The sequence below is a fragment of the Sciurus vulgaris genome, assembly GCF_902686455.1.
Source record: "Sciurus vulgaris genome assembly, chromosome: 5".
In the NCBI taxonomy this organism is placed as follows: domain Eukaryota; kingdom Metazoa; phylum Chordata; class Mammalia; order Rodentia; family Sciuridae; genus Sciurus; species Sciurus vulgaris.
The window spans coordinates 175,780,545-175,802,410 of NC_136465.1; the positions used below are offsets into that span (position 1 = coordinate 175,780,545).

General features: G+C 54.0%; 1 protein-coding gene across 7 annotated transcripts in view; it reads right to left on the minus strand.

Moving 5' to 3' along the window:
* Positions 1–6,985: 6,985 nt before the first annotated feature.
* EFCAB6 (EF-hand calcium binding domain 6) overlaps positions 6,986–21,866 on the minus strand; it is a 224,912-nt gene continuing 210,031 nt past the window's right edge. For 6 of the 7 annotated variants that reach the window (XM_079143288.1, XM_079143286.1, XM_079143287.1 and 3 more), the window contains 5 exons: positions 14,846–15,073; positions 13,252–13,420; positions 11,411–11,595; positions 8,864–9,013; positions 7,341–8,021 (listed from right to left, as the gene is read on the minus strand). In XM_079143288.1, coding sequence (XP_078999414.1) covers positions 7,386–8,021; positions 8,864–9,013; positions 11,411–11,595; positions 13,252–13,420; positions 14,846–15,073 — 1,368 coding nt within the window. In that variant the 3' untranslated portion in view covers positions 7,341–7,385. Of the gene's footprint in view, positions 7,313–7,340; positions 8,022–8,863; positions 9,014–11,410; positions 11,596–13,251; positions 13,421–14,845; positions 15,074–21,866 lie in introns of those variants that run through there. The other variant, XM_079143290.1, reaches the window with a different exon arrangement.

Here is a 21,866-nt window from a genome sequence, read left to right on the forward strand (position 1 = left end):
CTGCGTGTCTCTGAGTGTCGTGTGGGGCAGTTGGTGGAGGGGCTCTGGGTCTGGGGTCCTGGACGGAGTTGGAGGCCGGGGCCCTCCCATGTGTCCGTGACCACACCCCTGCCTGCTCCAGCCTCCCTGGGCTGGAGGGTCTCGGAAGGAGGGTGCTGGCAGGTTCAGAGACCTTTACTGCCTGCTCTCCGACGCAAGCGCCTGGACATGGCCATCGCCCTGGATCCTCCCTGGAAGTGACACGTGCAGCTCAGCCCTTGGCAAAGGGCCCAGGCATTGTCCAAGGAAAGCACTGCAGGCAACATAATCCCCGTCTCAGAGCCTCCCAAGCTGCAGGAGTTCTTCCATTACATCTGTCTGTCCATCTATCCATCCATCCAACTATTCACCCATCTCATCCCCAATACACCCATTGACCCATCCTTCCGTATATCCATCCATTTTTGTCCACTGATCATCCATCCATCCATCATCCATCCATCCATTCATCCATCTATGCACCCATCATCCATCCATCATCCATCATCCTTCCATTATCCATCACCAATCAACCAATCCATTCATCATTCATCCATTCATTATCCATCCATTCATCCATCCATCCATCCATCCATCCATCAATTCATTCATCATCCATCCATCCATTCACCCATCCATCCATCCATCATCCATCCATCTATCCATCAGTCCATCCATCCATCCACCCATCCATCCATTATCCATCAATCTATCCATTCATCATCTACCCATCATCCATCATCCATCCATCATCCATCAATCTATCCATCAATCTATTCATTCATCCAGACATCATTCATCCATCCACCCATCATCCATCCATCATCTATCCATCAATCTATTCATTCATCCAGACATCATTCATCCATCCACCCATCCTCCATCCATCCATCCATCATCTATCCATCAATCTATTCATTCATCCAGACATCATTCATCCATCCACCCATCATCCATCATCCATCCACCCATCATCCATCATCCATCCATCCATTCATCCATCATCCATCATCCATCAACTTATCCATCATCCATCCATCATCCATCCATCCATCCATCCATCATCTATCCATCAATCTATTCATTCATCCATCCATCATCCATGCATCATCCACCCACCCCTCTGTCCACGTCATACTTGATGAGCACTTCCTAGTGGCCTGACTTGGACTAATGGATGTAGGAGAAGAAACTGGTGAGGGTGGATGTGGGGTGAAGCCGTGGGTCTTGGCTGTTAGTCATAGAGGGGAGCATGGAGCAGGAAGAACAGGTTTAAGGATGGACATGCAGTTTTGTTTGGACCTTGGAGCACAAGTGATAAGTATCCAGTGGCCCAATGAATATATGGCCGGAAGGAGGAGGGGCCTCCCTGGGGACAATGTGGGTCGTAAATGAAGCCACAGGCTAGGGAGTTCTCCCAGGTAGGTACGCAGAAGTGGGTAGCCTGTGCCAGACTACCCATGACCCTCTTTGTCCTCAGACTGCCCCTGTACCAGGGCCTCAGGGGCACTTCAGGGGCTCAAGTCAAGGTCCCTGCCCCCCGTGAGTGCTCCATTGTCCCATGGGCTGCATTCACAAATAAGGTCAGAGGTAGAGTCACAATTCCAGGAGGGCAGCAGCAGTGCCTGAGTCCCAGGTGCCAGGTGCTTCTGTGGCCTGAGCCCCATGCAGCTGTCCTCGTGGCTCATCCCTGAAGCCAGGCCTGCCCTTCAGCCTCTTGTGCCACCAGAGTGCCCTCCTGAGGCATGGGTGGAAGGTGCTGGTGGGGTCCTGCAGCTGCCTGGGGGACCCCTGCCCACTTCCCCTTGCTTGTGACAGTGACGTCCACAGGGTCTGAGCAGGGAGCTCTGCCAGGGGAACGCTCAGCACTGATCTGTGGAGGCACTTGTGAATCTGTGGTCCTGGCCCGCATGTGGCACTGCCTCAGAAACGTTCCCAGTGCCCTACTTTTCACAGTGACAACTGGGTGCGATGTGGCAGTGTTGGCTGTGTATGGTCACTTGAGAAGGGACATGTGCTATGTGAGACAGGGCTGGAGGAACAGGAAAGCGCCTTTAAAGCTGACGATGACTACACCTGTGAGGCCTGATCTCAGGGAGACAGGCTTCAGCCCTTCTGATGGGGTGCCTCCACAGCTAGCCATCTCCTCCGGGACCACCTCCTAAGGTCGCTCCTCAACACCGGTACCCTGGGGACCGGGCTTCCAGCACACGGACCTCGGGCCAAAGCACCTCCAAACCACACCCAGGGACTCACCGCGCTCCCGGGGCCTCCTCCTCAGCAGCCCCACCTGGGCGTGCTCTCCTGATGGAAGGGCAGGTTAGGTCACTCAAGAGCTGTTCTGACCTGTTTCCCTTCTGACGGAAACTCTTAATTCGGAATGATTTTCGGTGTGTGGAAGACCCCCTCGGGCTCCTCCCATACCACCTTTTACCAAAACCACGAAGTCACGTCAGAACAGTCCATGGCACCAGACTTTGTGCACCGATTCTCACCAACATCCTTTCACTGTTCCAGTGTTCAGTCCACGAGGCCAGAGCGCAGGCCGCTGTCATGCCTTCTCAGTGCCCGGGCGGTGACAGGGCCTCAGTGTTTCCTTGCTTTCCCTGACCGTGGGTGTGGAGGGGTCTGGTTGAGTGGTAGGATGTGCTTCAACATAGGCTTGTCTGGGGGTCTCCCACAGAGGTAGCGTGTCCTCAGGCACCTCATCCAGGTAGCATGGTGGCACAGTGACTTACTCCTGGTGGTGCCAGCGCTGGGCCCTTGGTCAAGTGGTGTCCCAGGTGTCTGGTCTGTGAAGGCACCCTTCCCCAGGTACTGCTCTGTTAGAGGCGAGTCACCCAAGGAGGGGACAGTGAAGCTCCTGGAGGGAGCAGCCTCAAGGAATTCATGGACTCGTTAACTACACGTGGACACCTGCAGCATCTAGGGACATTTGGAGGTCACGTGGATACCCTGCTTCTCCTTAAGTTTTCACCCAGGGACGACAGTGTTCCCTGCACATGCTGTCCTCAGCAGCCATCATGTGGCGTCCCCATAGCGCTCCGTCCTTCAGGGCTTCCATATTTATTATTTTGCTGGCTACTGAACTGTGGCTTGACAGTTTTTCCTTCAGCACTCCAAAGTAATGCTGTTCCACTGTCTTCTAACATGGTTCCCGATGAGAGGTTTGCTGTAGTTCTTCTTGTTCCTCTCTACATGGTGTGTCTTCTTTTTTCCCTATTTGGCTTCAAATTTTTTTCTTGGTCTTTGTATCCACTTGAATATGGCATGCCTGGGAGTGCATAGTGTGTGTGTGTGTGCTTCTTTCCTCAATAGGGCATTTTGCAAGTTTAGGATTTCATTTTCAATTTGGGAAGTTGGAAGAACAGTTGGCAGGTGCTAACAAAACTAGTCTGTACTTTTAGAAGATTCCCAGTCATTATTTATTCAAACAGCTTTCCTCACGTCCTCCTTCCTTGTTCCCAGTTTTATGTGTTATCCGTTCTCTCCCCTCTTCTTCCCTTGCACTCTGAGCATTGCCGCGGACCTGTGCTCACACTCCTTCCCTCGCTGTGCTGAGTCTGCGGGCAAGTCTGTCAATGACACTCTTTAGCTTTGTTATGATGATTTTCACTTCAAGCATTTCCACTTGACGCCTTCCTGAGGTTTTATCCCTGCCAACATTTTCTCTCTGATCGTGTATGACTGTGTGTGTTGTTTTCCTTTTCCATTATGTAACAGACCAACCTGTTATTTTACATTGATTTTCTGACTGTTCCAAAATCAGTGTCATATCTGAATTTGATTCTCAAGAAGTTCTGTCTCCATAGTCTATATTTTTTAAATTGCCTTTAAGATGCCCCATTTTTGGGTTGTTGTTGGAAGTTGGGCATTTCCATAAAAGGTCAGACAGCAATATATTAGAATCTGTAGGCCATAGGGTCTGTTGTTCTTGTTTACTTCCTTCCCCATCTTCAGTCCTTAAAAGCCATGGCCCCACAAGACTGCTAACCAGTGCCAGACTAAATGTCTCTGCCTCAGAAATCAGAGAGGCTCCATGGAAGAGGGGGCTCTGAGTTTTAAGGAGTGGGTGGAAGAAGCAGCAGATGCCACATGTGAGGCTGTGAGGTCAGTTAGGGGAAGTTGAAGCCCGGTACTCAGGGTGGGGACTGGTCACACTGGCAGGACTTCTAGTGCTGAGGCACCTGGGAAAAGCAGCCCACCCACCATGATTGGGGGGATTATATTATTTTGTGAGTTTGGGAACACACCTCCAATGGCTGGGGTCATAAGAACAGTGGGGGGTACGAGACTTTCTTTCCAGAGCTTGCTGAAAGTGCAGGGGCGCCTGGTTCAATTTTAGAGACAACACTGCACTTCAATCCTGTTGGAGGTGTTGTGTCCCGTGTCCCGCCAGTAGTGCTGGCAGAAAAACCATGGAACAATCTGGAACTCATTTTGCCAGATCTGGGAGATGCCGCTGACTGAAAGGGGTCTGACACCCTGGCCACCCTCTGGCGCTACGAGGAGCCCAGCAACCACGTCAGTCATTGAGAGGCCCCTAGCACCAACTGCTCCCCAACTGGCTGACACTGTCCAGAGACTGGCTCGCTTTCCTTCTGAGAGGGGGACTAGGGCCATGCCCCGCCAGACACAGCAGGAGAGGTGGCTGGGAAGGTCAGCATCCTTACCCTGCAGTGGACTCTGGGCCCAGGGGTCCTGAAGGGGGAGGGCATGAGGCTGGACACTGCCTGTGTTGCCTCCCCGGGGGCACCAGGCAGGGAGCAGTGCCTCTGCACAGAGGTCACAGGAGGCTCTCCAAGCAGGTGACCTCAGAGTTGGGCCTCAGGGGGAGCGTGGGGCTGTGCAGAAGTCGCAAGGTGCAGGCCAGGACGGGTGCAGGAGCAGGGCTGCTGCGGCCGAGGCTCGGGAGCTGCCTGCGGGAGCGCTTGCCCTCATCCTGGTGGCTGTCCCAGACCCGGGCCAGCCTCCTGCACTGCAGCAAGACACCTGAGACAACCAGCTTAGGAAGAGGAGGCTGGGCCTTGGGGGGTGGCACTGCACGGCAGGAGGGCACAGCAGGGCACTCACTCACCTCATCCCAGGAAGCGAAAGAAAGGGAAGAGGAAGCCGCTGCTCCCTGTTCGACACTCCCCATGACCCACTGGGCCCCGCCTCTTCAAGTTCCCCGCACTTCCCAACGTACCATGGGCTGCAGACCCAGCCTGTAACACGTGGGTCTTTAGGGGACACTCACTCAGCCATGGCACACTGTCCTCCAGGACTCAAGAGGAGGCCTGCAGCCTGGGGCCCCAGATGCTGGCCTGGGCAGCCACCCACTGTGAGGGCCGGGTCCTACGCCTCCGTTTCCTCCCGTCAAGTGGGAATACCAATGGAAGCCCAGGTGGTGATGGTAAGCAGCGCCGGGCCAGAGACCAGCATACTGCTGTGCTCCCTGGACGTGGCACCACCCTGTCCCTCTGCCCAGTCCTGAGTTGGCATCCTCCAGCCCTGGCCTGGGCCAGTAGGTTGGTGCTCACAGGCCCTCCTTATCTCAGAATGAAGCCTCTTTCCGGGAATAGCACTTCCCAAGGGTCCAGGGGACAGATCATGGTCCCCATGCATGGACAAGGACTCTGAGGAACAGGGAGGGACAGAGTCCTGCACAGGCCCGAGAGGAGCAGCCAGGTTGTGGGGTCCCGACCTCATGGCCCCATGCAGCCCTGGGCCCCTCTGCCTTGGGCTTTCCCTGCTTCCCCTGTAGCAGGCTCCCCTGGGGCTCCCCTACCCCAGGGTTCTCTGGATCTGAGGCCTCCCCTGCCTGGCCCAAGTCACCTCGGCCTTGGCCCAGTGCCTGAGGAGCTGGAAGCAAGGGGCTGTCTCCTCCCTAACCCAGGGCCCCTGCAGCTGCCCACACACCCACAGGGGAGACCAGGCTCCCTCCCCACCGTGGCCTCAGTGTCTCTGTCTCTGCTGTGGAGATGCAGCTGGTAGGGTGGGCTGTAGTGGCTGGCAGGGCCCGGGGCTCAGGATACCCACAGGACAGGTTCACCCTGGCCCTGGCTTCCTGAGGACCCACAGGTGTCTGGGGTAACTGACCCTTTCCTTGAGCAGCCATGGTTATTCCTAAGGGCACAGGGCAGCATGGTAGTGGCTGTGAGGCCCTAGGACAAGGGAGTAGCTTCCAGCAGCTGCTGCCAGGGCCCTGCGCACCTGCCCTCCTGGTGGCGGCCCCTTGGCTCTGGCCTGCCGCCTGCCCCAGGAGACACCAGCCCCGCCCGGGCAGTGTGGCAGATGGTGACTGAACTTCCATGGAGCGAGGTCCTTGACCCCACATGATTTGGTTACAGGCACATCTCCACAGTCACAAGCAGTCGGGTTGCAGTTAAGGTGGACACGGGAAAGTGAGACGGAGTGAAATGTCCCCCTCCCTACTCCCTGAGTGGGAGTCAGCAGAGTCGGCACACGGTGCTCGGGCCTGGTCTGAGGGGCAAGGCCCTCCTGAGCTGGGCCGTGGGATGGGCAGTCAGCTGCTCGGCAGCCACCCTGGTGGTGGGCTGCAGGCCTCCGGAGGGTGCAACCTGCCTGGGCCCCCTGGCCGCCCCCCTGTAGCAGGAGGAGAGCAGCACGTTCAGACCTCTCTGCGGTATCACTGTCCTATCAACCACCTGGGCCAGGCTTTGGGAAGGCCGAGCCCAGGCGCAACCAGGTCTGATGTGTGAGCTCCTGCAGGTGGCAGGCTGGCCCATGTCCCTGAGCAGGCACGGGACAGGCAGTGCCCAGGTCCCAAGAACAGAGACATGGCCATGCAGATGGTGCAGCAGGGCAAGCAGGTGGGCAGAGGTGGCGGCAGCCCTGGGGTAGCAGTGTGCAGGGCCTGGACTAGAGGCGGCCCAGTGGGGACCGGGGAGAAGACCTCCAGAAATTCCAAGTTTCAAAATGCTCTATCACCACAGCTCCTGTGAAGCCTCAAGAAGACTCTTTATTTGCTCAAACCAGTGAGTGCAGGAGACGAGGCAGGCTGCCCGGCTGCCCGCAGGGCCTCCAGCTGGGGACCGTTGACGCCAGGGCTGCAGGCTGGCCGGTTCTGTTTCCAGAGAGGTTTTGGGAAGTCTGTGAGCCCTCATGACACTGTCATGACCAGCCCTGTGGCCAGAGCCCAGGCCATCTGAGCTTGTGGTGCAGCGGCCTACTGCAGGAAGGCGCGGAGGAAGTCGTTGTAGGCAACTCTGGAGGACAGCGTCTTGTCATAGTACTCCAGCACGTGGAAGAACTCCTCCTCCGAGAGGTTGATGCTGTACTGCCTCAGCACCTGCGGGCACAGCAGGCTGCTCCCACATCCGCCCAGCCCCCATGCAGCCCGTCTGGCAAGGCCCTCCTCTGCCTCACAGGACGCAGCCCCAGGGCTGCCCCGCTGTGTGTCCCGGTGTGAAGTGGGGAGGGGCTGGAAACCCGCTCTCCCCACGCCCCACCCAGCCCTCCTCAGTCTTCCTGAAGGGCCAGCACATCAGACAGTGAATGGACAGAGGGGAGCGACTTGGGCAGGGAGACCTGGCTTCAGGATGTGGCCCACCAGGGCAGGGGAGGGTCTGCAGGTGCTGAGTGCAGATGGCTTGATGTGACAGTAATGCAGCCCGTGGCAATGGCAGCCACTTGTCCACCCAGCACTGACCGTTCCTCCTCAGCCACAGGCTGCAGCCTGCCTGGTTTTCTCCAGGCTGTTCTGTGCCCACTGCCAGGGACTGCTTCTCAGCCTCCCTTGCAGCTTGGTACAATCTGACCAGTGAAAACTGAATGAGAACATGCCTGGAACTCCTGCGTGCCTTCTCCAAAGTGGAGGGGCATGTCCTTTCCCTCTGCTCTCCCTCTCTCTGCAAGGTGATGCTGGGCTCCAGCAGCCATCTTGGACCAGAGTTGGCATTGGGGAAGGAAGCCAGATACCCAGGATGGTAAAATAAAAATATGTCCCTGGTGACTGTCCAACTACCATGCCAGCAATGGACGTCCTTCCTCTGGACTTCCTTATGTGGAGGGAAGTAAAGTTATACCTTCAGCCACTTTTACTTTTTCCATGTTATATGCAGCTGACACAAATCCCAAGAGATAGATTCCTTGTCATAGAGCTTAGGTTACACATTTCTTACCTACATATCGTCATCGTTTGTTTCTTAGAGTAGCCCCCAGGGCGGAGGGCCGCTGTGGCTGTCAGGCCCCGTGGGTGACAGCAGCGAGTGTCTCGGCAGGGCCAAGCACACCGTTCAGTGCCCAGCTCCGGCTCTGCTGAGAGCAAGCCCCTGGGAAGCCATCTGAAGAGGAGGCAGGTCCTTGCTACAGGAAGACCCTGGTTGCCATGCCATGTCTGCCTGGCCCTAAGGGAAGGCAGCTGCGGGCATCAAGGGAGCTGGGCAGGGCCGCTGCCCAGAGGTGCAGGATGGGCCTGGTCAGTTCAGCCTGAGGCACAATGGTGCAGCCCCTCTGTGTGCAGGCTGCATGGAAGGCCCTGAGTGTCTGCCTCGGAGATGCTCTTCCTGGTCCTCAAGGAGGCCCAGAGGAGGGCTGGGCGGGGATGGGGCCAAGGCCCAGGCCCAGCCAGGGCTCTAGGAGCAGTAGCTGCAGGCAGGGAGCTGGCCAAGGGTGGTGGTGCTGCAGGGCAGGGCAGGAGCCCTCAGGAGGAGCCCCAGGCTTAAGGGGTGGGGCAAGTGGCCTGGGGCCCAGATAAGGCTCCAGGGAGGCCAGGTCTGGGCAGCAGAGTTGCCTGGGCCTTTGTGGGGAAGCACAGGGGCCCTGTTTGGAGCTCTCTGGCCACTGATACTGGGTGGCGGGTCCTGCTCAGAGGCCACCCAAGTCCAGGAGCTGAGCTCACCTTCCTGAAGTCGGCCACACTCAGAAGCCCTGTCCCACCCTCATCGTAGCTTTTGAAGGTGCGCCGCATAGGCCGCCAGCAGTGCAGGATCTTGGGCTGGATGCGCAACAGAGCCAGGTAAAAGGAGGACGTCTCAGCGCCTGCTTCTTTCTAAAAACAAGAGCAGAGGAGCCTGGGAACCGGCAGGGGACCAGGGGCCAGGAGGAGAGGGACATGAGCTCCCTGCTGGATGGTTGCCCTCGCTGGCCACGGAGATGCCTCTCTGACCCCTCCCGCCCCTCCCTGCAGCCTGCCCAGGAGGAGGGCCTGTGCCCCCATTTCACGACGGGCAGCGCATGGTGCCACATCCCCCCCTGGAGGGAGGGCCTGGCAGGTGCCAGGTCAACTTCAAACAGGTTTGAGAAAAAGATTCCTGCAGATTCCTGGGTATTCCTGCAGATTATAATACGGAGTTTAAAAAACTCTCTGGGGCTGTGCCGCATTCAGTAACGAGACTGCACGTGGCACCGTGGTGGTCTCACGTAGGCGCTGCTGACTGGAAACAGGATATTCTAGCAGGATTTAGCCCAACACATGTCTGGGTAGCACAGAGGTCAGCTGTAGGCAGCAGCGTGTAACACATTTGGGGAAAGTTTAATTTTAACACGGCACTACATAAAACAAATTAGCAGAGTCAAATCGCTGTCATTTAGCACCTACGACAGAAAGTCCCCAGGTCCCAGAGCTTTGTTAGCTGCCAATCTGCCCAATCGGCAGGCACACACCTGAGGACGGGGGCTCTGGGCTCCATGGCTCCCCTACACCCTAGTTCCCCCCACTCCACAGCGCAGCTGCCCCTGCTGCATCCTCAGCCTGTGACCCGGCGGTGCCAGAGCCAGGCTGCTGCTGGAGGCTGCGGGGACAGCACCCCAGGAGCTACAAGGAGACTTCCCTCCTGAGCGCCTCACTCGCGGAGGGGCCTTGGCCTTGGAGCCTCACATCAGAGGAGACGGGAGGCGGATGTGACAGGGCCACACTGTCCCCAGGTACGGCCGGGCTGCTCTCTCTGGGGCAGGAAAGGCAGAGCCATTCTGCAGCATGGAGTGGTGCCTGGGTTGGGGCCAGCAGAGCAGTGGGGTGCTGGGCCCTCTGCCAAGAGGCCTGTCCCGGGGTCAGCCCAGGCACTGCCACAGCCTTTTAGCCACACCGAGGGCAGATGAGCCTGGAAGCTGGGTAGCCTCTGCGGGAGTCTCAGGAGGGCCCAAGAGCTCTTCCAGGCAGCCGCACTGGCCACTGCCACAGGCCTCCCAGCCAGCAGACCTGACACAGTTGGAGCAGCTGGAGGCCAGGAGACAGATCCCGGCAGGAGGACGGCAGGGCAGGCGGGGCCGTTCAGGCCTCGTGGGCTCCATGGTCACCAGCTGTGTCCCTGGGCCCGGCGAGGCTCTGGGAGGACAGCCTGTTCCCTGCTCACCATGGAGCTGAACTGGCCAAAGGACGCCTCAACTTGATGTTTCCTTCATAAACTCGGCCCAAGCTTCTGCCACTAGCCCTGCTTGTCTAAAATGGAAACTCCATTAAGATGGTACCTGATTGGGCACAGAATCACACATGCAGCTGTGCAGAAACTTTCCCACCAACTCCCGTGAGCCATCTGCGGACACCCTGACCTCCGCTGGCACCCGGGGTGGGTGGGCGGGCAGGTGGGGCAGGGCTCCTCCAGCTGTGTCCCGGGTGGCTGAACTGTCCGCTCCCTGAGTGGCTGACGCCAGCAGCAGTCACTGGCCAAGTGCCGCTGATCACGGAGCACAGCTGGACCCTGTCCTGGCTCCAGGTCTGGGGAAGCCTAAGCAAGGTGGGCGTCTGGGGACCCTGCGATGGCACTGGGCATGGGCATCAGTGGGGACCACTCACAGCTGAGTGAGGCGTCGCACCCTCTAGTGCTACCTGAGCATCTGAGGGGCCCCCTTTGAAGGAAGAGGAGGAAGGGCCATGTGAGGGGGCGAGGGACTCCCCAGCAGGCTCAGGCAGGCTCCAGCCTGGGTGGTTGACACCCCACACACCGCAGGGCCTGGTGTCATGCTGAAGCTCCTCAGCATGCTGGGAAGAGTCACCCTGAGTGCTCCGTAGGACCCGAGGACCTGAGGTCCAGGCTCAGACCTTCACATGCTTCCAGAAGGAGAGAAAGGAGATCTTCGATTTGCAAGGAAGTAAGTCTGACTCCTTTTCAATGCCCCGAGGCCTGGCGGAGACTTGCCCTTAGCCCAGCCAGCTCCAGGCTGCGCCCTGGCCCAGACAGCTGTCCTCGCTGCCGCCCTGCAGGGCCTTTGGATAAAGGAGGAGACGGGGTTGAGGCAGCACTTGGCAGTGTCGCGGGTCCAGGGAACCCCTGAGCAGGGTTTGTGGCAGTGAGGCCGGGGATATCTGGCAGTGGGTCCTGGTTGGAGGCCCTCCAGAGCCTCTGATCCACTAAGTCACCTTCTCTGAGAAGCAAGGGGACCCGTGTGCACGAGGACCTGAGAAAAACCAGAGCTGTCCCTGCCTGCGCCCGGAGGCCGAACTTCGTACCATTTTCTGGGCATTCTGGATTCTCATCCTGCGCATTAGCGACGTCTCCTTGGCCTTCAGCAGCAGCACGCAGCTCTGGATGAAGTCGCAGTAGGCAAACGTACCGTTGTTCTTCAAGTCGTACTTGACCACGAGCTGCTGGATCTCCTCCTTGCTTATGTTCAGGTTGAACTTCTCCACCAGAGCTGGGGACCAAAGGGCAGAGTGGTTGGAGGCTGTTCCCCCTCGCCCACCCTCCCCTCAGCATCTGTGGCTGTCCCACGCCCTCCAGCTTCACAGAGCTCACGTTGGGTGGCCTGTGGGCAAACTCAGTGGCACCAGGAGGGGCCCACTGTCCGGGTAGCCTGCTGTCCTGTCACCAGAGCTGTGGCAGCACCAGGAGCGGGCGGGGCTGCTCCCTGCAGTCAGGAGCCTGTGAAGGCTTTGGGCGGCCGTGGGAGGGGTTCAATGGGGCACTGGACACGCCCCGACTCTCAGGCCCAACCACCTACAGGTCCTGAATTTCCATTCCAGTGCCATATGCAACCTGTGGAACCTACCCTGCAGCGCGGGAGCCCTGAGACACGGCCGCAGTGCGGCGTGGGGGGCCTGGCCTGGTGGGGCTCATGGCAATGCCATGTTGGGGGCCACCCGTCATGAGGACGACATTCGTTCAGGAGAGACAGCTTGTAAACCAAGACTGGTGTGGGACAGGATGCTAGCTAACAGACTGCAACACCGGCCTTACGTCGCCAGGGAACCGTGCAAGGAGGGCCCGGGCAGTGGAAGCGACTTGAGGGAAGAGGCTGCTGCTGCGCACGTGCGGACAGAAGTTCCCTGCCTTGCAGAGGGAGGTGGGAGAGCCTGGGACAGCTGGGGACCAGCCCTGCAGCCTGTGGAGCCAGAGAGCTGTTCAGTCCATCTGGTGCCCCGACCTGCAGAGGCGCCAGCAGGGAATGGAATACGAAAGGACGTGAGGATGCACCAGTGCAGACGTGTACACTTGCAGTACTGAATTCAGGGAGCGCTACGCAAGTCTGGCAAGCCCATGAGAATGGTGGATTGGTGGCCTACCAAGGGGTTCATGGTTAAGAAGAAAAACTACAGTAATAAGAATAGCACAAATTAAGTTGCCTCATGCTCCAAAGCAAAAGAATCAACTCAACACATGAGTGCAACTTGAATGGGCATTAAAGCCAGTTTTGCTGACTTGGTTTTAGCAAAACAGATCACATAATCAATGTCACAGCATTTGATTAGTATTGGTCTCCTATTTTCCTGTTAGATTCATAAGTATTTCTTTGGAGGTGCTGTTACATGACCTACACCCTATTTCGTCTGAGCATCTGAAGCTGTGGTTTGGCTAAAGCAGCGTGCATCAGCGCTGGAGGGTCCTAAGGGGGACTTCTTCCTTTGGCAGGTTTACCAGGAAGCACTACGTGGGCTTTTAAGCAGAGGAGCGACTGGGTCAGACTCATTTTCTGGGTGCAGAATACTGTGTGACAGTTGCCACAACTAGTGGACGCGTGAGGCTGAGAGGTTTAGTTTGAAAGCCTATCAACTGAATGACAGCAAGAAGTGGGGGTGGATGGAGTGGAGCCCCGGGACTGTGCCGCTGCCCGCTCCCTGCCTTGCTGTGAGTGCCACATTCTCCCAGTGACCACAGGTCTGGTCTCGAGTGCTGCCAGTTGCCAAGGGTGCCTTGGCAGGGTGGCAGGCTGCCCTCTTCCCTGGGAGTTCCTGGTGGTCTCCGGCTGTCCCTCTCCCTTGCCTCTACCCTGGGTGCGGATTTGTGCCCAGGGAGAATGGCCTCTGGAGGAGGAGAGGCCAAGTCTCATGAGGGGGACAGAGCCAGGGCGCACCCAGGAACTCGGAGGCGGCAATGGTGCCCTGCTTGTTCACGTCCTTCTCCTTGCAGTCCTTCAGCAGCGCCCGCCAGCAGCCCTGGATCTGCTTCCTGAGCTTGCTCTCCACGGGCTCACAGTTCTGTAGGGGCTGGGTGCCTGGAGCCAGCCCTGTGCTTGCTGGCGTCTGGTGGGAAGGAAAAGAAAAGGCAGTTTAAAATGAGACTGATGGTGGAAGTAGCAGCCAGGCGCCGTGGCGCACACCCGTAATCCCAGCGGCTTGGGAGGCTGAGGCAGGAGGATCACAAGTTCAAAGCCGGCCTCAGCAACTTAGCAAGGCCCTACACGTCTGAAAATAAAAAATGAAACAGGCTGGGGACGTGGCTCAATGGTTAAGCATCCCTTGGTTCAATCCCCAGTATAAATAAATAAAGTGAAAATGATTAAAAAAACAGCAGATAGGACTCAGGGTTGGAGGTCGATAGTGACACAGGTAGTGTAAAATAAAATGAAGAATAAAACAGAATCTTACAATTTAACTTTGTTTCCATCAGTGAGCTACATTTGAGTCAAACCATAATGCCAAAATAGCTTGTGAAACACACGCATGCAACGGACTGGAGGTGTGTGTGTGCGTGTGCACAGGCAGGTTCTTGCGCGGGTGAGGCCGAGGCAGGTTTGTCCCCTTGAGGAAGAATCCTATCTAAATGAGGGACTGAACTGTCTCTGGCCTGAGGCATCAATCTTGCAAACACAGAATAGCACTTATTTTGAAACGATGTGGATCACGTAAGAGGCTGGTCTTTCTTTCTTGTCTTTTCCATTTAAAGCAGGAAAGCCAATCCAGTCTAACCCAGACCTCTCCCCAGAGCCTCCTCACGGCCCTCAGCGGGATTCCCAGTTCTCCTCCTGCCTGGGTGGGTGTCCCCTTGCTGAGCAGCTTCCTTGGCTCTCCCCGTCCCGCCCCCTGCCCGCAGCCCCCCGTCACCTCAAAGACTGCCCAGGGTCCTCAGCTCCTAGACCATGACACCACTGCCTCTCGCAGCCCAGCCCGGCCACCCTCTCCTGACTCTGCAGGTCCTTCCCTGCAGGAGCCACAGTGGGCCCCAGAGCTCCTCAGGCCACGGCTCTCCTGCATAGCAACCTGCCAAGGCTCGTGCCCCTCAGCGAGCGGGGTGGTCCTGAGGGCCCGCAGGCCTTGGGTGTGACCTACTGCTGCTGACAGAGGACCACAGACTGGGCAGCTTGACAAACCCATTACCTGACAGCTCTGGAGGCCAGAAGACTAAATGGGCCTTACTGAGCTAAAACTGAGGTGTCTGGATATCTTTCCAGCCTCCAGAAACTTCCAGCAGTCCTTGGCCTGGGGCCCTTCCCACCTTCCAGGCCAACAGTGCTGGGCAGCCTTCGAGTTGCCCCAGCGCTCACCCATTCATCTCTCTATTCTCCCCTTTCCCTCTACCCTTCCTGCGAACCCCATGACAGGCTCCCTGAGCAGGTTCTTGGTCACCTGCCCCCTGGGGAAGGAGCACTGGGGCCGACCTCACCCCACCCTGGTCTGGGCTCTGCAGGCCTGGTGAGGGGCATGGGCCTTGGCGGTCTGAGAACTCACACAGGGGAGACTCCGCGATTTCGACCCCGCTCTCAGTTCGTGAGTGGGCGAGACAGCAGATCTGGTTCTTTCTGAGACCCCGGGGACGCTGCTCCCTCTCTGGGCCCTGGCAGAGTCATCTGAGATGGGTGGCGTGGCTGTCCACTCCGAACTGAACCTGCTCAGGAATTCCGGGTACTTCAGCCGCCCCTTGGCGTTGACGGGCATCTCGCTCCACAGCCTGTCAAACTGGAAAGAAGCAGAAGTCATTTCCAAGTGTCAGTATGGGCCCAGCAGGAAGCCTGCGGGCCTGGTGCAGAAGTGGCATGAAGGGACGCAGGGGGCCAGGGATGTCGTTGGCGGGGGTCCGGGGCCCACGTCCATAAAAAAATCAAAAAAGGAAAAAATCCATTTGGACACCACTCGGCGGAAGCCTCTGGAAAACTGGAAAAGCCAGGACGAGAAGATTATTCATGGCTTCCGCAGGACATTTTTTAATTGAATTGGGCCCTTAGTGAGCAGTTTAAGGCCATTAAATCTTGTGATTAGTCACAGCGACTGAGCTGCAGTGTATAAAAACATTTTAGGAGAAAACGCAAATCCAAGCCTGGCCAGCCTTTGTCCCTGGACACCCCTCACCCACTGTCCCCTTGCCCTCTTGGACACCCCTCACCAGGTGACAGCGGGCCACTGCCAGCCTGCTCGCATCTACTACTTATGTCGCCCCTGAGCACACTGTCCTCTCACGAGATGAAAAGGGGCCCAGAAACCCAGAGCAGCTCACGCTCCGCACTGCTGCCGTGGGCGCCACGACGCCAGTGGAGCCACAGCGCCACGTGCAGAGTGGCTCCAGGCGTCCCCGACCAGCCACTTGTGACCTGAGGGCTTTCAGGAAAGGAGAGCAGCAGCGTGCTTCCGCCTGCAGTTCTGCCGCGCCCTGGAGCTTCCCGCAAGGGCCGGTGCAGCAGCAGCCGCTGAGAGAGCAGGGACCAGGCAGGGACCTGACGAGAGGCTCAGCTCCTCTCCCGCCACCCGCACTTCTCCACGCCGCCCAACTTTGCCAGGAGCCCCATCTGCTTCTGGTGTCCACTGGGGTGTTCCCGCGGCAAATTAAAAGTGACCGTCACTGGCTGCATTGGAACCCAAGTTCCTGAAGCCGCTGCAGCGGCCCTGACCTGTGCGGGCAAAGGGGTAGGTGACAAGTGTGTGCTGCCCCTGATCTGGGCCGGGCAGGCACCAGCCAGTCTGCACAGCCCCCTGTCCTGTTTGTGCATATGCCTTACAAACAGGCTGGCACTAAGCGGCCCGCCCATTCACGGGGGAGGCAGGAGCGGCGTAGGCGGATTCTGAGCCTGCGCGGAGAGGAGGGTGCGCTCTGCACACCTTCAGAACTTGCCAAAACACCAGGAGCCTGCTGAAGTGCGGGCCCTACAGGAGGGCATGACCCAGAGGGCTGGCTCCTGGCCCCAGATGCCCACGGTTCCCAGTGCCCTGGTGAGCAGCCTCCACCTCCCCCGGGCCTCGCAGGAGCCTGAGCCTCACCAGTGCCCCCAGGCACTCTCCCTGGGAACTGAGGGCTGGGGCCTCTGCTCCACTGCTTAGGGCGCCTCCCAGCCCCTGCCCTTCCGGGGCTCTGGGGGAGGGTCTCGTCTGCAAGCACATCCTCACTCCTCCACATCCGCCTCCGCTCTCCCCGGAGAGGAGGGAGCCACTTGGCCCTGCCGGACTGGAGGCGGTGGGGAGGCCCTCCTAACCTCACTGCCTCAGGCTGCTGTCCCCTTCCTCAGGACTCAGGTCCTCTGTGGTTCCTGGCAGAGGCAGCATCCTGTAAACAGGTGGCGGGTCCCCTGGAACCTGAGTCCCCGACTCCCTGGCCTGGTCTCATCATGTACAGTCACACCCAAAATGTCACCCGGACACCCTGGAGTCTCAGGCTTAAACCCCTCTGGCCACACCTGTTTCACCCCACACCAGCCTTCTGTGTGCCCAGCGACCGCTTTGGTTTACCTTACGCACTACTCAGCGGGTCCCCAGGGACTCGTCCCTGCGCTCCCTGCCGACCTGCGGCAGCAGAGCTGCACCCTAGCTACATAAGGGTGACTTAATGCCCCCAGGTCCCCCAGGCCAACTACAAGCTCCTAGTGAAATAAAATCATCAGGCACCCGAGGAAGCAAGTCACTGTGAACGTGAGGTGGCAAAAACAGCCGAGACAGATTTCGGCTTCAGATAGAGAATTATTAATTAGAGAAAGTAGTGTGACTGTGTGTAAAACCGTCAGGGTGAACGACGAGCAGGGAGAAAGATATCATCAAACTGAAAAGGCAGGTTTGAAATAGGCAAATAGATTTTCTTGAAATGAAAAATATAATAATTGAAAAAATTTTAAACGAAGTATAGATTAGATGACAAATTAGACACAGCTGAGGAGTGAACGTGTGGACCCGAAGATAGACCGGCCCAGTAGTTTCTGAACCCCAGCACATCAGAGCCGCCCAGGAGCTTGCTGGGCCCTACCCACCGAGGTCCGGTTCTTAGATGTGTCTGGCCCAAACCACGCCAAGACGTGACAAGCACAGCGTGAGAGCTACACTGCAATGGATGCTATTATTTATTATTTTTAAGTGTTAAGAGGAAATTACTATTGGTTTACAGTTTTCCACCCAGAAAAACTACTTTTGAAAAATGGCAAAAGTAAAGTCATTTTTAGATAAAAACAGAGAGTTTACTTTTCAACAGACTATGACCACAGGATATACCTCACAAAGAAAGTAAATAAGCCCAGAAGGAAGGTCTAAAAAGTAAGGGTCAAAAGGTAATACTAAATAAATGCCTTGTAAAAGCAAACCAGTCTAAGGTTTAATTTGTAAAGAAAAAAGTAAGATCTAAAATATTAAATAACAAAAGAACAAAACTCAAGGAGACAATTAGAGCTACAGCAACTTAATATCTTCATATGCCAGAAGACCAGGTAGATTCTTTACACTCTGGGTTTTGATTTATAATATATGTTAAAATTTCCATGGTAAAGTTATTTGTTAAAAGAACAGAAATAAGATATATAACTTTCAAACAAACAGGTTAGAGAAATAATTTTTTAAAAATTAATCTGAAAGAAGATAAGAAAGGAGACTTTTTAAAAATAAAGTATTAAACAGAAAGCACAATATCACATAAGAGAAACAAATCTATACTCGAGTAATCAATAAATGTAAATGAACCAACCATTCACATAAGTAAAAGGAAGAAATTATAAGTCTAAATTTTTAAAAATCTACTTATGTGCTATTTATAATACACATGTGCAAAATGTGACAGAAGGGTCGAGATTTTTTTTTTTTAAAGTTAGTAATAGTTATACTGAGCAATCACTAAATAAAAGAGCTGGAGTAGTTATATAATACCAGAAGGACAGAATTTAAACCAAAAACTATTTCCCAGGTTTAAAGAAGGCAATTATGTAATGTTAAATGGTTAAATTCACCAAGAGGACATAATGGTTCATCTGTATATATTTGAATTTGTAAGAAATTTAAATATCTAACACTTTAGTTGGAAATTTCAACATTTAATTATCGATGGACCAAGTGGACTGAAATGATAGGGATTCTCTCAGGCTAGAATAACAGCGGATGTTAATCAAGAGATGTGGAGCTCTTCATCCAACAACTGGAGACTACACACACTATCTAAACACAAATGAAACTCATGGAAATTGGCCACACATCAGATCTCAAGTATTTCCAAGAACTGATACAATTCAATTATATTCTTTAATCAATTGATTGATTTGTTAATTTCTAAGTTAATAACCTTTAAAAAATGCTTTCATTTGGAAATAAAAAAGCATATTTCTGAATGTTTTATGGATCAAAGAAGGAATCAAAATGGAAATAAAAATGATCCAGAATTGAATTATAATTTTTAAACTACATATCAGTGATGAATGAACTGAAAGAGAAATTAGAAAACTACCCCATTCACAAAAGCCTCAAAAAACAAAACAAAACAAAATAAAAACCTGGGAATCTATCTAACAAAAAGAGGTGAAAGACTTCTACGATGAAAACTACAGAACACTAAAGAAAGAAACTGAAGAAGACCTCAAAAGATGGAAAGACCTCCCATGCTCTTGGAAAGGCAGAATTAATATTGTCAAAATGGCCATACTATCAAAAGTGTTATTCAAATTCAATGCAATTCCTATTAAAATCCCAATGACATTCTTCATGGAACTATAAAAAACAGTCATGGAATTCACTTGGAAAAATGAGACCCTGCATAGCTGAAGCAATCCTTAGCAACCACAATACCAGACCTCAAACCACACTACAGAGCAAGAGCAACAGAATCGGCATGGCACTGGCACCAAAACAGACACGTAGGCCAATGGTACAAAATAGAAGGCACAGAGACAAACCCACATAAATATGGTTATCTCATACTAGACAAAGGTGCCCAAAACCTATATTGGAGAAAAGATAGCCTCTTTAACAAATGGTGCTGGGAAAACTGGAAATCTCTATGTAGCAAAATGAAATTAAACTCCTCTCACTCTACATGAAACTCAACTCAAAGTGGATCAAAGACTTAGAAACTAGAAGAGAGACCCTGCTCCTAATAGGAGAAAAAGTAGGCCCAAATTTTCAACATGTCAGCTTAGGACCTGATTTCCTTAACAAAACTCCTAAAGTGCCAGAAGTAAAATCAAGAATCAATAAATGGGATGGAATCAAACTAAAAAGCTTCTTCTCAGCAAAGGAACTAATCAATAACGTTAAGAGAGAGCCTACAGAATGGGAGAAAAATCTTTACTACATGCACCTCAGATAGAGCATTAATGTCCAGGATATATAAAACGCTCAAAAAACAACACCAAAAACCCAAATAACTCAATCAATAAGTGGGCAAAGGAACAAAACAGATACTTCACAGAAGAAATATAACTGATCAACAAATATATGAAAAAATGTTCAGTATCCCTAGCAATTAGAGAAATGCAAATCAAAACTACATTGAGATTTCATCTCACTCCAGTCAGAATGGCAATTATCAAGAATACATGCAACAATAAATGTTGGTGAGGATGTGGGGAAAAAGATATAATCATATATTTCTGGTGGGACTGCAAATTGGTGCAACCATTATGGAAAACAGTATGGAGATTCCCCAGAAAACCTAGGATGGAGCCACCATTTGACCCAGTTACCCAAAGGATTTAAAATCAGCATACTACAGTGACATAGCCACATCAATGTTTATAGCAGCTCAACTTACAATAGCTAAATTATAGAACTAACCTAGTTGTTCTTCAACAGATGAAAGGATAAAGAAAATGTGATATGTGTGTGTATATGTATATATGTGTGTATATATGTATAATGTATATATGTGTATATACATATACACACATACATATACATATATACGTACATATACCTACATATATACATGAATGATGGAATATTTCTTAGCCTTAAAGAAGAATGAAATTATGGCATTTGCTGGTAAATGGATGGAGATGGAGAATTTCATGCTAAGCAAAATAAGCCAATCACAAAAAATCCAAAAGCCAAATATTTTCTCTGATAAGCAGATGCAAATTCACAATAAGGTGTGTCACAGCTAGAGAAGAATAGATATACTTTGGCTTAGGCAGAAGGGAGTGAAGGGAGGGGACGGGGTATGGGGGTAGGAAGGATAGTAGAGTGAAGTGCACATTAATACCCTATGTGCCTACATGATTTCACGATTGGTGTGATTCTAGATCTTGCACAACCAGAAGAAAGAGAAGTTCTACTCCATTTATGTATGATGTGTCAAAATGCATCCTACTGTCATGTATAACTAATTAGGACAAAATTAAAAAGCTGTGTCTCTACCTTTTACAGAAGCATTTCAGGCATATCAAAAACACGAAGAGAAAACTTCAAACCTTGGGGAGAGAATAGAGGTTAATTTTCCCATGGCCTTGGAGAGGTAAGTGTTTCTTAAGCAGAGCGCAGAGTGGAAATCAGAGTGAAAAGACAGAGACGTCTGGTCACACTCCTCTGAAGTGCTGCTCCCATCTGGGGACACCCACTCCTCCAGGTTCTCCTCTGTTCTGTGGGCAGCTGCTCAGTCCCTTCTGCAGGTCCCCATCTCCTGATTGCAACCCCTACAGTGGTGGGCTCGGTGGGGCTCTCTGAGCGCCTGACCCCCACCCTGCTCTTCCCGTCTGACTCTGGACGGGTCACAACCCACCATTCCCACCAGCTGCGGCCCCATGTCCCCTCCCCTCCCCGGCTCCCTCTGCCTCCATCTCCACCTGCAGTCGGTTTAAAGCCCGTGAGCTTGGGTCCCTCCCTCCCGCCCTGCTTCCGAGTTAGTGCTCAGCACCATGCCGTCCTCTCGTCACTCGGGAGCCTCTGCTCCTGGCTCCCTCTGCCCAGGTGCCCAGGCCTTCCCTACTCCCTGTCACAAGTGCACCGGTGGCCGTCTACCCCTCTTGCAGCCGCTCCATGCTGTCTCCCTGCATCTGTCTCCACCTGATGTGCCAGGTTTACCTGAAAACCCCCAAAGAGCGCTGACCCAACAAGGGCAGGGTTACGGTCAGGGTTAGGGCTGGTCTGTTGTGCACGCTGGCTGTCCCTGCGAATAAAGCGTCCCTTCGCCTGCTGCCCTCTCCTGTCTCCAGGGGTCCAACACCCTGTCTGGGGTCTGGGGGAACCACCCTCACTTGGGGAGGGTGCCTGGGCAGGCTGGGGCATACTGGGCCTTCCCCCTTCTTCAGGGAGGACACAGGCTAGGGAGGTGGACACATGTCCAAGGACACAGCTGAACAGGTGCAGAAATGACTGGAACCCAAGTCTGCCTGCCTGGGGGTGAGTTTCTCTGTGAGCGTCTTCTTGCTTCCTAAGGGTGTCCGCTTTGAAAAGATCACGTCTAAAATGCTCAGAATGTTCGGCAGCGTCTTTCCTGAACAGCCGCATGTAAAAGTGCTGGCAGGCCACTGGCTGACCCAAACTGCCTGGCCAGGTGAGACTGGCCTTTGTCTCTCCTCTT